The 14375-nt window shown below is 34.0% G+C and overlaps 1 protein-coding gene across 1 annotated transcript; it reads left to right on the top strand.

Annotated features, from left to right (window-relative positions):
- The first annotated feature begins 1779 nt into the window (after nucleotides 1–1779).
- Nucleotides 1780–10618, top strand: LOC127542959 (olfactory receptor 10H1-like). Its single transcript, XM_051968940.1, has 2 exons — nucleotides 1780–1798; nucleotides 9669–10618. The coding sequence occupies exons 1-2, from the start codon at nucleotides 1780–1782 to the stop codon at nucleotides 10616–10618; spliced, it is 969 nt and encodes a 322-aa protein (XP_051824900.1).
- The last annotated feature ends 3757 nt before the right edge of the window (nucleotides 10619–14375 follow it).

Genomic DNA, 14375 nt, shown 5'->3' with positions numbered 1-14375 from the left:
TGCTAGTCATCTTCAGGCAGAGACTCAATGCCCCCATGCTGGAAATGGCATAGAGGGAACTCCTGTTCATTTGTGAGAAAAACTAAAGATGATCTTCCAACTGGGTAATTTTATGATGACTATAAGGGATCCTCTTTGGAGAATGGGAAGATAAGTTATTTCTAAAAGGCAAGGAAGGGTGAAAATTGGCAGTAGGAAGAGTTCTGTATTTGGAGTTAGAAGACCTGAATTCAAATTCCAGGCTTAACACTTAGTATTTGCATGATCTCAAGCAATTTAGTTAACTTCTCTGAATTCCACTGAATCATCTATGTAATGAAGGGGTTCATTTAAGGTCCCTTCCTGTGGTTTGTGAGGAATAACCTAATGATGGGGCAGCTCTAAAGGGAAGTCATCTATTGGCAGGAATGTTCTACTGGCAAAGAGCTGGGAAAATGTAAAGGGAAAAGTTACAAGAATAAAATGTGCAGACACTAAGGGGAGGAGGGCAGTCAATGTGAAAGGCAGAGAGCAAATGGATAGATAAAGGTAGGGAAATGTTTCAGATGAAGCAATGATCACTAATAACAGCTAGTATGGTGTCTGCCAAAATGGGGTTGCTAAATTGGGGTGTAGTTGAGGTGCAGCAGCTGACATAGGGAACAACTGAGATAGATCATCCAGCCAGAGAGATCTGGGAAATCATATTGGGAGAACTGAAGACTGGGGGTTTATGAGCAAAGTGGGTAGAGAGTTGGGCCCCAAGCCAGTGACTTTCAGTTTCCAAACAAAAGAGTCTTTCTCATAGTAAATTAATGTCAGGACTAGAAATTTTCTTGTTTCTTGAGACAATGAGGAAGAGAGGGGCTCAAGGATACAAATTTCTTCAATTGCCTCTGCAGTCAGGGAAGTAGGGTTAGTTGGGAATATTAGCATATAAAAGTGTTTTGGGGTGAAGTTCTGGATCTCAGACAGCCTCAAAAATGCCAGGAGAAGACAAAAACTTCTTTAGTCCTATCTTGCTCTGAATGATGATTTTGGGATTAATCCTATTATGATATTGTGATGAGTCACCATGCTTGATTTCTGGAGTTTGGAAAATGCAAATTCTATTTGAAGTGTAAGGCATTAATTAGGCTCTGGCATGAGACTTTTTGGAGAAACTCTAAAGCTTTTAAATATTCTCAATATCATAATGTTGGCCCCAAGACTTGATCAGATTGAACCATGAGCTTCCAATTATGAGCAATCCAATATTCAAGGCTTGAATGCAAAGAAAGCACAAGGTGACTTTTTGGAATGTAGGTGGGGGTTATGGAGGGGGCTGGAGAAGACAGGAAAATGTTCATGATCAGTCTAAGCAGAAATGTAACAGTTATATAGAATGAGTCTGGAAAGATGAGGTAACCTGAAATTGTGGAAGATCTTGAGTGCTAGAGTAAAGATGTTTAACTGTTGGGCAGTAGTGAGTTAGGAAAGACTTTTGAGTAAAGCAGTGATATGAATCCATCTTTATACAAGATAGATGAGTCTGGTAGCATGTGAAGATGAATGAGAGGAAGAAAAAATGAAAGTAGAAAGATACCAGTAAAAGACTAGATCAAGATTCCAGATAGGTATTAATGAAGTCCATAGTAAGACAATTGGAATGGTGAATTTGGGGGACAAATGCTGAAAATGCTGTAGAAATAGCTTTCCAAGTATTTAGTCATTGATTAAATAGGAAAAACAAGGGAAAAGAAAGGTATTACACAGACAGAAATGATCAAGGAAGCAAGATCAGTTTTTGGATGAAAGATAATGAATTCCTTTGGAAAATGTTAAATTGGAAGTACTGACAGGACATCCAGATAGAAATGTGAGTCTGCAACTAAAAAGAAAAAATGTCAATCTTGGAGAGCAGGATGACCAAATCCCTATTCCTCCTCTTCATCAAGATAGCATTACAGAAGGGAATTTTTACTTAAATCATGACATATAATTACTTTTCTTATAGAAATAAATACTTTAATCTTTCAATGACATCTATGCCATTTACTTCCTCACCAATCCCTTTTCTTCTTCACTTTTGGTCCCAAAATGTCTCTTACTCCTTTTTTATTATCTAGATTCCAATAGTTATAAAAATAACAATAGAGGTTCCTACTTTGCATTTTATAAGATGAAGCTTCTGATTATTGTGCTACAAAATCTCCATTGGAGACCTTATGACCCACTGACATTGATATTAATAACTATTCTTTTTTTTCCTGGCCATCAGGTGTAATAAGCTTCACTTTACAGATGAGAAAATGGAAGCCCAAGAGAAGAAGTTAATTGCCTATTTTGATATAACTAGTGAGGAGTGTAGCTGGAGCACTATACCCATGTCTTCTTCCTCTAAGTCTGGGACTACTTTTACTATATTTCTCTTTGTTTTTAAGCTATTTATTTGCTTTTTTCCTTTTTAAAAATTGTTTTATTGGTATTTTATTTTTACATTGCTTTTATTTCTGAATATATATCTCTCTACACAAAGGAAGTTAGTGTTTCAGTGGGTCTGGAGTGAGGAAGATGTGGATTCATCATGGATACTGGTAAACTGGCTGAATAATGCTGATAATATACAGAGATTGAGGGGAAAGAAATGGATGGAGGTTCAGGGGCTGGGGTTTTTGGGGGGCCATCATATGTCAGTTGGTGTCCAAACCCTCTACTCTCAGTTCAATTTTTCTTTCTATCTCTTAGTGGTACTCAACTCTCCACTGCATCTAACTGTCCATCTGCCTTTTTTCCTTTCAATCTCTGTATATCGTCAACATTATTCAGCTTAGTTTACCAGTATTTTTGAAGTGTGGAAGCAGAGAACCCCATCCAAGGTATGAAAGGGAGCATAGATGCATCAGTCAGGGAGTGAAGAAATAGGTCTAGAAGGTCTGAAAAGATTTCAACAACCTATAACAAAAGGCTAGATGAATAAAAATATAATTTATAAGGGATAAATGTCAAATCTTACTCTAGAACTCTACCAAAACTTCAAGTTGGGAGAAGTTTTACAAGCACTTTGTGTGAAAATGATTTGGAAATTTTAGTAGGGTGCAAACCCATTATAAATGAATGGAGTAACAGGACAATTCCATGGCTTAAAAAGATTTTAAGCTTCATTAATTATTCAACTACAAAGTCCAGAAGGAGAGGCACACTATTGCCAATTTTTTCAGACTTCTAAACTATTGTCTTAGAAAAAACACTAGGAAGCTGAACGGGGTCCAAAGTATCTCAACCAAGATGGTGAGAGAAGTAGAGATCATGATATATGAGAATTGGTTAAAAATCTTAGTGGTTTTAGACTAAAGAAAAAAGATTTGGAAAAGATTTACTGCCTTCAAGTATTTAACAGAATCCTAAAATTTGAGAGATAGGAGGAGCTTCAGTGAGCATCTGGACAACTCATAGCTAGAAGAATCCCTGCCATAGTACATCTTTCAAGTGAGTATCCTGACTCTGCTTGGAAATCTCCAAGGAAAAAGAAACCATCACCCTTGAGACAATCCATTGCATTTTGAAATAGCTGTCACTGTTAGGAAGTTTTTCCCATTATCAAGCCTAAATTCACCTTTTTTTTTTCTATTTCTTTTGATGGATTACTCGAGCTTCTGCCCTATAGGATCAAATTAAAGAAGAATAATCTCTTCTTCACATGATAGCCTTTCAGATATTGAAGACAGTTATTATCATGCCCTGTCCCTTCGCCAGAATCTTTTCTTCCCCAATCTAAATATGTTTAGTTCATTGGACTTATTCCTTTATGACAGAGTCAAAGTCCTTAATCATCCTAATTGCTCTTTTCTGTATATGTTCCAGATTGTCAGTTGTCGTCTTTAAACCATGGTGTCCAGAAATGAACACGAAACTACAGATGAGTTCTGATGTGAACAGAGACAACAAGGACTGTTACCTCAATAATCTTAAAAGGTATGTCTTTAAGTGGAGCCTAAGATTACATTAGTTTTTTTGGACTGCCACGTCAAACTGCTGATATTGAACTTTCAGTCCAATAAAAACCAAGATTTTTTAGAGTAGATTTCTAACCCTGTGTAGGACTTTTCCCATACATCTCAATAATATAGTCAATCCAAGTTCTTTTTTAATTTGATTATTTCATTCAGTATATTAGCTATTCCTCCCATCTTGGTTTAATCTGCAAATTTGATACCATTCATGCTTTTCTCCAAAATTTTTAACATTTTTAATCTAAAGTTTTGAATTCCAGATTGCATCCCTCCCATAATGCCCTTTTCTTCTTCCCTTCATGAGATGGTAAGTAATTAGCTATAGGTCATACATGTGCAATCAAATAAAATATTTCCATATTAGTCATTTTGTACAAGAAGATTCAAATAAAAGAAAAAAGTGAAAAAATTAAGTTAAAATAGTATGCTTCCATCTGTATTCAATTAATTTTAATTCTTCCTCTGGAGGTGGATGGTATGCTTTATTATTAGTCCTTTAGGATTGTTTTGGGTCATTTTATTGTTAAGAATAGCTAAGTCATTCACAGTTCTTTATCAAATAATATTGTTGTTACTGTGCATAATGTTCTCCTATTCGTCTCACTTCACTGTACATGAATTCATATGTCTTTACAGATTTTTCTGAAATCTTCCTGCTCATCATTTCTTATAACAATAATATTCCATTTTAATCATATACCATACTTTCTTGACCATTCCTAATTGATTGGCATCGCTTTGATTTCCAATTCTTAGCCACCACTAAAAGAGCTGTCTAAAGATAGTTATGTCTTTGATATATATATATAGCAGCAGTACTGCTATATCAAAAGGTATGCACAGTTTTGTAGCCTTTTGTGTATAGTTAAAAATTGCTTCCCAGAATGGTTGGATCAGGTCAGAATTTCACCAACAATGCATTAATGTCCCAGTTTTCTCAAATCCCTTCTAATAGCCAACATTTTAGTTTTTGTCATATTAGTTGAATTTATAAGTGTGAGGTGGTACCCCAGAATTGCTTTAATTTACATTTCTCTTATCAATAATATTTAGAGCATTTTTTTCACATGACTATAGGTAGATAATTTTGATTTCTTTGTCTGAAAATTTTCTGGTTATATCCTTTCACCATTTATCAACTGGGGAATGAGTTGTATTTAACTAAATTTTACTCAGTTTTATTTGAGAAATTTAGCCTTTATAATGGATATTTGTTGCAAATCCCCCTCCCTAATTTTCTGCTTTCCTCACAATTCTGGTTACATTGATTTTGTTTGTGCAAAAACTTTAATTTGATGCAATCAAAATTATTTCTTTTAATTTGATAATATTCTCTATCTTTCCTTTGGTCCTAAATTCTTCCTTTATCCATAGAACTGACAAATAAACTACTTCATAATATCCTAACTTGCTATCAACTTTTATGTGCAAATCATGCACCCATTTTGACCTTTTCTTGGTACACAGTGTGAGATGTTGGTTTACTTCTGGTCATAGTTTTCCATTTTGCCAGTAGTTTCTGTCAAATAATGAGTTTTTGTTTCAAAAGCTTGGATTTTGATGTTTATCAATGATGGATTACTATGGTCATTTACTATAATGTAATTTATAACAAATCTATTCCATTGATTCACCACTCCATATCTGAGCCAGTACCAGATTATTTTGATAATTACCACTTTAAAATACAATTTGATTTCTTGTATGGCTAGACCACTTTATTTTGCCTTTTTTTTCATTGATTCCATTAATATCTTTGATCTTTAATTTCCTTTTTTTTATTTCTATAGCTAACATTTCTAGCAGAAAATTAAATAAAAGTGAGAATAGGCATCTTAGCTTCACTCCTGGTTATATTGTGAAGGATTCTAGCTTATTCCCATTACAGATAATGCTTGCTGATAGTTTTAAGTTAATATTATTTATCATTTTAAGGTAAGTTTAATTCATTCCTATGTTCTCTACTATTTTTAATAGGAATGGGTACTATATTTTGTCAGATTTTTTCTGCATCTATTGAGATAATTATATAATTTCTGTTTTTTTTTAGTTGATATAATTAATTATGCTGATAATTTCCCTAATATTGAATGTGAATTCTTATTTTAAATCCCAGCTGATCATAATCTTTCAGCTTTGTGATATATTGCTCTAATTTCTTTGCTAGTATTTTATTTAATTTTTTGCATTAATATTTATTAAGGGAAATTGGTCTATAATATTCTTTCTTTGTTTTAGCTCTTCCTAGTTTGGATACCAGGACCATATTTGTGTCAGAAAAGAAATTTGATAGGACTCCTTTGCCTATCTTTCTAAATAGTTTATATGGCATTGGAATTAGGTTTCTTTAAATTTTTAATAGAATTCACTTATGAATCCATCTGATCAAGGGAATTTTTTGTTAAGGAGTTCATTGGTGGCATGTTTAATTTCTTTTTTCTAAGATTGGATTATTTAAGTATTTTATTTTATTTATATATTTATTTTATTTCTTCCATTAATCTATAAAATTTAAATTTTGTGGGTATTCATTTCATTTAGATGAACAAATTTATTAATACATCATTGGGTAAAATTCTTACAATTGTCCTTATTTCCTCTTCATTGTTGGTGAATTCATCTGTTTCATTTTTTAATACCAAACCCAAAATTTGGTTTTCTTTTTTCCTTTTTAAAAATCAAATTATCCAGTGGTTTATCTATTTTATTGTTTTTTCCACAAAACCAGTTTCTATTTTTATTTATTAACTTAATGCTTTTCTTACTTTTAAATTTTAATTTCTCCTTTGATTTTAAGGATTTCCAATTTTGTGTTTAATTGAGGATTTTTTTATTTGTTCTTTTTCTATTTTTTTTAATCACTTTCCTCCTATTTTATTGATATAAGCAAGCAGAGATATAAAGTTTAAAGTACTACTTTAATTGCATCCCATAAATTTCAGTATGTTGTCTCATTGTTTTTATTTTCTTTAATGAAATTACTGATTGTTTCTATTATTTGTTCTTTTGTTTTAGGTTAGATTATTTAATTTCCAATTAATTTTAATCTTTTTCCATTATTCATTATTGAATATATTTTATTGTATTATGATCTGAAAAGATGAATTTACTACTCCTACTTTTCTGCATTTGGATGTGAGATTTTCATGTCCTAATACATGATCAGTTTTTATCTAGGTGATATGTATTGTTTAGCAAAAAAAAAAATAATTTATTTCTATTCCCATTCAATTTTCTCTAAAGATCTGTCATCGCTAACTTTTCCAAAATTTTACTCATCTCTTTAATTACGTACTTATTTACTTTTTGGTGAGATTTTTCTGTTCCTTAGAGGTTAAAATTGAGGTCCCCCACTAATACAGTTTTATTTTGTATTTCTTCCTGTAACTCATTCAATTTCTCCTTCAAAAATTTAGGTTCTATATCATTTGGTGCATATATATTTAGTACTGATATAACAGACAAAGAAGTTATATCAAGGCTTTCCTTCTTTATCTCTTTTAATTGAATCTATTTTTGTTTTTGCTTTGTCTGAGATCAGGATTGCTACCCCTGTTTTGAAATAGCCCAGGCAATAAAATTCAAGACAGCCATAGTAATAATTTAGAAATAATTTATTTGTAACTGGCTTAGATGCTGTGCATGGCCAGGGCGGACCTCCAGTAGGATTCTGGCATGGTTCCATGCCCAACTGAAGTAGGGGCAGTCTTATAAGTATTCTTGTTCACCCTTGCTGGCACCTTTGACATTAAACAGTGACTAGACTTTACAGGAGGAAAGATACAATGGCAGATGTTTTAACATAGATAGGGATCAAGGTTAGGTGACCACCCTCATGGAACAGATATCCTTAGGAACACTGTTGATCTGGCACTTTGAAGTGCAAAAGAAGTCCCCTAATCTAGCTGAGTAGACTCTTCTCTGCGAGCCTCAGGCCCTAAGACTGAGGGAGGGTAGGAGAGGCCAGTCCTTTGTCCATTTCAGTTTCAGCTGAAGTAGAATAGATTCTGCTCTAATCCTTACCTTTATCCTGTGTGTATCTCTCTACTTTAAATTGGTTTCCTTAAAACAACATATTGTAAGATTCTGATTTTTAATCTATTCTGCTATCTACTTCTTTTTTGTGGGACTTACCCACAAACCATTCATATTTATAGTTGTGATAACTATCTGTATATTTTCTTCCATGTCAGTTTTTGCTGTATAGCCTCCTCTCATATCTTCTTCACAGATTCTTTACTTTCAATCATTTCTTTCTCTAATATCCCATACCTTTTATCAGTCCCCCCTCCTCTCTATTGCCTGGTCTCTTTTTACTTCCTTTTTACTTAGGATCAGATAGATTTCTAAATCCCACTGAGTATTTTTGCTATTCCTTCTTTGAGCCAATTTTTATGAGAGTAAGATTTATACTACCCCCACTCCCAATTTCTGCTCTATTATAATAGCTCTTTCATGCCTCTTTTATATGGGATAATTTATCCCATTCAATTTCCCACTCCTTCCAGTATAATTTTCTTTCTCGCTTTTTAATTTTGTATTTATGCATATTTTTAGATATCATTTCATCAGTCACCTTATATCGACACCTTCTATCTACATATACTCCTTCTAATTGCTCTTATAGTAATGAAGTTGTTAAGCATTACAAATATCTTCTTGTATAGAAATATAAACAGTTTAATCTCATTTAATTTCTTATATTTTTTTCCTTGTTTCTTTTTTGCTTTTATGTTTCCCTTGAAACTTGTACTTGGAGGTCAAAGGTTTTTATTCAGTTCTGGTCTTTAATTATAATGATAAATGAATAAAAGATGCAGAGAATAGATTTTGGCTCAAGGAAAGGAGAAATTTCTCAACCATCAGAGTTATGCAAAAAGGTAGTAGATTTCCTTAAAAAGGCTTCCTTTATACACACAATTAGAAACAAGATTTTTTTTGAGAAACAAGAGAATTACAATACATTTTCTCTTTCTCTGCTGTCTGCCCAACACCATAACTAACAAGTAGCAGTTCTGAATCTAGAATCCAGTCTTCTTAATTTGGGGGAATAAAGTATTTCTAGAATACTATATCCCTGGAAAGGTCTGGGGTCCTCCTTAGAGGTAGTGATGATGAATTAAAAGGGATTGAATAAGGCATCTAGTATAAGATGATACCTTAGTTTTAATGCAATCTAAGGTGCTCAGAAGGTGGAGCAGAGAAGGGAAAACATTCAAAGCAGGGGGGACAGAAAAAACTGACTGAAGCATCATTATCATAACTATCATCATCATCACTATCACCATTATCATCACTACCTCCATCACCACCATCGCCATTCCTAATATTCATATACTACTTTAAGATTTGCAAAGTTATTTAGAGTTTTATTTACAGAGGGCATTAGACTTGATTTGCTTGGTTCCAGGAAACAAATCTGAATAATGGGATGTTACACAGAAATAGATTTTGCCTAAGTATAAGAAAATATTTCCTAATAATAAAATGTTCAAAGGTATAAAGAACTGCTTCACATGAAAATAGGATCCTCACTACTGAAATCTTTATTTGGAGACTGAATGACCACTTCTTAGAGATATGGTAGAGGGGATCTATATCTTGGGTTCTAGCCAAATGTAGACTAGATGCCTGGGAATTTTCAGAATCCATGATTCTATGATAATTCTGTTTTTCTCATATCTGTTTCTGGAATAGTCTCCATGCTGCATTCAAACCACACCACAGTGTCCGAGTTCATCCTGATTGGCTTTTCCACGTTCCCTCGGCTTCAGTTGATGTTCTTTGTGATCTTTCTGCTAATGTATTTGTTCACACTGCTGGGCAATCTTCTCATTATGCAGACCATCTGGAGTGAGCGGAACCTCCACACACCTATGTACTTCTTCTTATGTGCACTCTCAATCTCAGAAATCTTCTACACTTTTGCCATTATCCCACGACTACTCACAGACCTTCTATCTACTCAACATGTCATCTCCTTCCTGGGCTGTGCCAACCAAATGTTCTTCTCCTTCACATTTGGGTTCACTCATTCTTTCCTGCTCACAGTCATGGGTTATGATCGCTATGTGGCTATCTGCCACCCTCTTCGCTACAATGTGCTCATGAACCCACAAGGCTGTACCTGGTTGGTGGCCTCCTCTTGGTTTGCTGGTATGATCATGGGACTGATTGTTACACTTGCTATTTTCCACTTGAATTTTTGTGGGCCCAATGAAATCCACCATTTTGCCTGCCATGTACCTCCCTTAGTGAAGCTTGCCTGTGGGGATATTTGGGGTGTGGCTACGGGAGTGGGGATTGTCTGTATCACAGCCCTATTGGGCTGCTTCCTCCTTATTCTCATTTCCTATGCTTTCATTGTGGTCACCATTTTGAGGATTCCTTCAGCTGAAGGACGACAAAAGGCCTTTTCTACCTGTGCCTCTCACCTCACTGTGGTTGTGGTACACTATGGCTTTGCTTCTGTTATCTATCTAAAGCCCAAGGCCCCAGAATCATTTGAAGGAGACACCCTGATGGGTATCACTTATACTATTCTTACTCCCTTCTTGAGTCCTATCATCTTTAGTCTGAGGAACAAAGAATTGAAGAATGCTATAAATAAAGTCTTCTTAAGCATTTTCTTTCCTCAAAAACTGTAGGACTCTGAAAAAAATCCCCAAAAGATAACATTGCATTTATTACTTTGATGAAACAAAAAGTAGTTGATAGACATAGAGTGAAAGAATTAATTTTCACTCTCTGGAAGGGTTGCCATTTTTCTGTCTTTACTGATTCCTGACTTAGGATATATTTGTTACTTCCAATCCATTGGTCAACCCTACCATTAATAACACTGGAAATACCATATTGTTATAATGAAATAATGCATGAAACATGTTTTGTAAATTGCTTATAAATGTCAAATTATTATTTTGCATAGAACTTCATGAACATAAACTATTTTCACTGGAAAAAATAAAATGGATAAAAAACTTATACTGCTCAGATTATGACATATAGTTGGATGAGTAGTTTATCAATTTCATTTATAAGTAAATACTATTTACCATGGATAAATATTGCAGATTGATAAATAGCTAAGCCCAGAAATGAAAAGCATATTTGGGTGACAACCTCCATTTCTACTACTTTTGGTCTTGACTATTAGAATGGCTTATGTTTGTAAAAAACAGTCTACTGTGTCAATGAACTGATCCTGAAGAACTATTACAAGTCCCTCCTGTTTCTATAAACAAATTGACTTGATATGATTATTTGCTCAACATATCTTTGTTAAGGTGTTGTTGGTTGCATGATCATATGGATGTCACTTATGGAGGACCTATGGATTCCACTTCTGAATTTTGACCATTTCATAGCCTCCATCTAAAAATAACTCTCAGCTGTATTCAACAAATCCACTGATAGATAGTTAAGCTTGTCTTTTTATTTCTTGTAAAATTGTTTGTTCAAGAAATATATCTTTAAATTTTTAACCTGGTCACCTCTGCTCTGAGATTATCAATGTTATTTTCCTTCTTTTTGGCAAGAAATTGCAAATCTTTCTATACTTATTTGAAGTGATGAGTTCTATATACAGTTTAATAGTATATAAGTTTTTGTTTAGCTCTCTCTGGATCCACCGCCATTCACTTTACATTGCCAAAAATATACATGAATATTAGTAGGGAATATCAGTGATCTTTTAAAAAAAATAATCTTCTATTTAAACTTTAAGTTGTGAATACAAGTGAAATGAAATCATTCAATATTGTCAGCTTTTTCAAATGATTTGAATTATAAAGGGAGGAGATAGAATAATAGCCAAATGAGATAATATGATCTAGGGAGTTTCTCTCATCCTCCTAATTGGCATCTGGTTTAGAAGGCAGAAGAATATAAATCAGTAGATGAGGAGAGATCAATATTAGAGAAAGTAAAGGGATACAAGTAAGGGCTACATGCTGAGAAAATAGGAGACAAAGGAACAAGGATCCATGTAGAGATTTCCCTTGTTTAGGGCTTTAAGTAAAAGAAACTATAGTGGGAAATTATATTAGAGAGATGGGAGAGAAGAAAGGGGAGAAGAGAAAGCTCAGAATAAATAACCTTAAACATCACCTCTCTCAATTCTTGGTTTATCCTTTCCATTTCATGGGAGATACATGTTATTTCCTATCTCAATTGATTTTGTTTTGGATTGGTTTTTTTGATTGATTTGGAGGGTTTTTTGGTTTGGTTTTTGTTTTTGATTTTTTTTTTAACTTTCTTTGCTCTTTGCACCTCTTTATAGCATCTGTTCATTCCCAATTTGTTCTCCATCTCCAAACTGTCCCAATTAGTGCTCTTCCTTCATGGACAAGAACCAATTAGATAATCTGATATAATCTGTTCTTCCAAAACGTTTACAATTTCTTTGATTACCAGACTTTGAGGTTATCTTTCTACATTCAGTAAAATGTCCAAAGTTCTATTTCTTTTCGCTTATAGATACTAATAAACAGATCCAAGGCTTCTTTTGTATCCCAAGTCACAAAATTTCCTTTCCAGTATTTATTGTTTATCATTTCTCTATTGTGAATACTCTCTATTGGACATCTGCACATCTCTTGTGGCTACCAAGCTTTTTTTCTATTGGACCTTAACTTTTCAAGACCATCTAACCCTACTTTCCATAGTAAGGTGCAGTAAAAAGTTTCTCCAGAATAATGGAAGGCTAACAACTATAGTTCATAGCCAAGCTTATGAAGCACACACTTAGATAAAGGAAGTCCAAAAAAATGAATCAGAATGTCCCAGGCTAATGTTAATGCTATTCTTTCAATTATCTATACCTGAAGTTGGTTTGAAAACCATAGTCCCACAATGCCAAAAGACTCATGACCAAAAAGGCTATCTCCAGAGAAAGAACTGAAAGAGTCTGAATGCATATCAAAGTGTAATATTTTTCACTTTATCTTTTTTCATATTTTTTAAAATTTTCTGGGGGACTGTGTTTTCTTTCACAACTAATTAGCATGGGATGTTTGCAATGAAGTAGTTTTGGTTTTTTTTTTTTTTTTTTAATTTTTTATTTAATAATTACATTATATTGACACTCATTTCTGTTCCGATTTTTTTTCCCCTCCCTCCCTCCACCCCCTCCCCTAGATGGCAAGCAGTCCTTTATATGTTGGATATGTTGCAGTATATCCTAGATACAATATATGTTTGCAGAACCGAACAGTTCTCTTGTTGCGTAGGGAGAATTGGATTCAGAAGGTATAAATAATCCGGGAAGAAAAACAAAAATGCAGATAGTTCACATTCGTTTCCCAGTGTTCTTTCTTTGGGTGTAGCTGCTTTTGTCCGTCATTTATCAATTGAAACTCAGGTCTCTTTGTCAAAGAAATCCACTTCCATCAAAATATGTCCTCATACAATATCGTTGTCGAAGTGTATAATGATCTCCTGGTTCTGCTCATTTCACTTAGCATCAGTTCATGTAGGTCTCTCCAAGCCTCTCTGTATTCATCCTGCTGGTCATTTCTTACAGAACAATAATATTCCATAACATTCATATACCACAATTTACCCAGCCATTCTCCAATTGATGGGCATCCATTCATTTTCCAGTTTCTAGCCACTACAAACAGGGCTGCTACAAACATTTTGGCACATACAGGTCCCTTTCCCTTCTTTAGTATTTCTTTGGGATATAAGCCCAATAGAAACACTGCTGGATCAAAGGATATGCACATTTTGATAATTTTTTGGGCATAATTCCAGATTGCTCTCCAGAATGGTTGGATTCGTTCACAACTCCACCAACAATGCATTAGTGTCCCAGTTTTCCCGCATCCCCTCCAACATTCATCATTATTTTTTCCTGTCATCTTAGCCAATCTGACAGGTGTGTAGTGGTATCTCAGAGTTGTCTTAATTTGCATTTCTCTGATCAATAATGATTTGGAACACTCTTTCATATGAGTGGTAATAGTTTCAATCTCATCCTCTGAAAATTGTCTGTTCATATCCTTTGACCATTTATCAATTGGAGAATGGCTTGATTTCTTATAAATTTGAGTCAGTTCTCTATATATTTTGGAAATGAGGCCTTTATCAGAACCTTTAACTGTGAAAATGTTTTCCCAGTTTGTTGCTTCCCTTCTAATCTTGTTTGCATTAGTTTTATTTGTACAAAGGCTTTTTAATTTGATGTAATCGAAATTTTCTATTCTGTGATCAGTAATGGTCTCTAGTTCATCTTTGGTCACAAATTTCTTTCTCCTCCACAAGTCTGAGAGATAAACTATTCTATGTTCCTCTAATTTATTTATAGTCTCGTTCTTTATGCCTAGGTCATAGACCCATTTTGATCTTATCTTGGTATATGGTGTTAAGTGTGGGTCCATGCCTAATTTCTGCCATACTAAT

The sequence above is a fragment of the Antechinus flavipes genome, chromosome 1, assembly GCF_016432865.1.
Source record: "Antechinus flavipes isolate AdamAnt ecotype Samford, QLD, Australia chromosome 1, AdamAnt_v2, whole genome shotgun sequence".
Classification (NCBI taxonomy): domain Eukaryota; kingdom Metazoa; phylum Chordata; class Mammalia; order Dasyuromorphia; family Dasyuridae; genus Antechinus; species Antechinus flavipes.
Note: the sequence above shows the minus strand (reverse complement) of the source record. Positions and strands in the feature narration are given on the sequence as shown.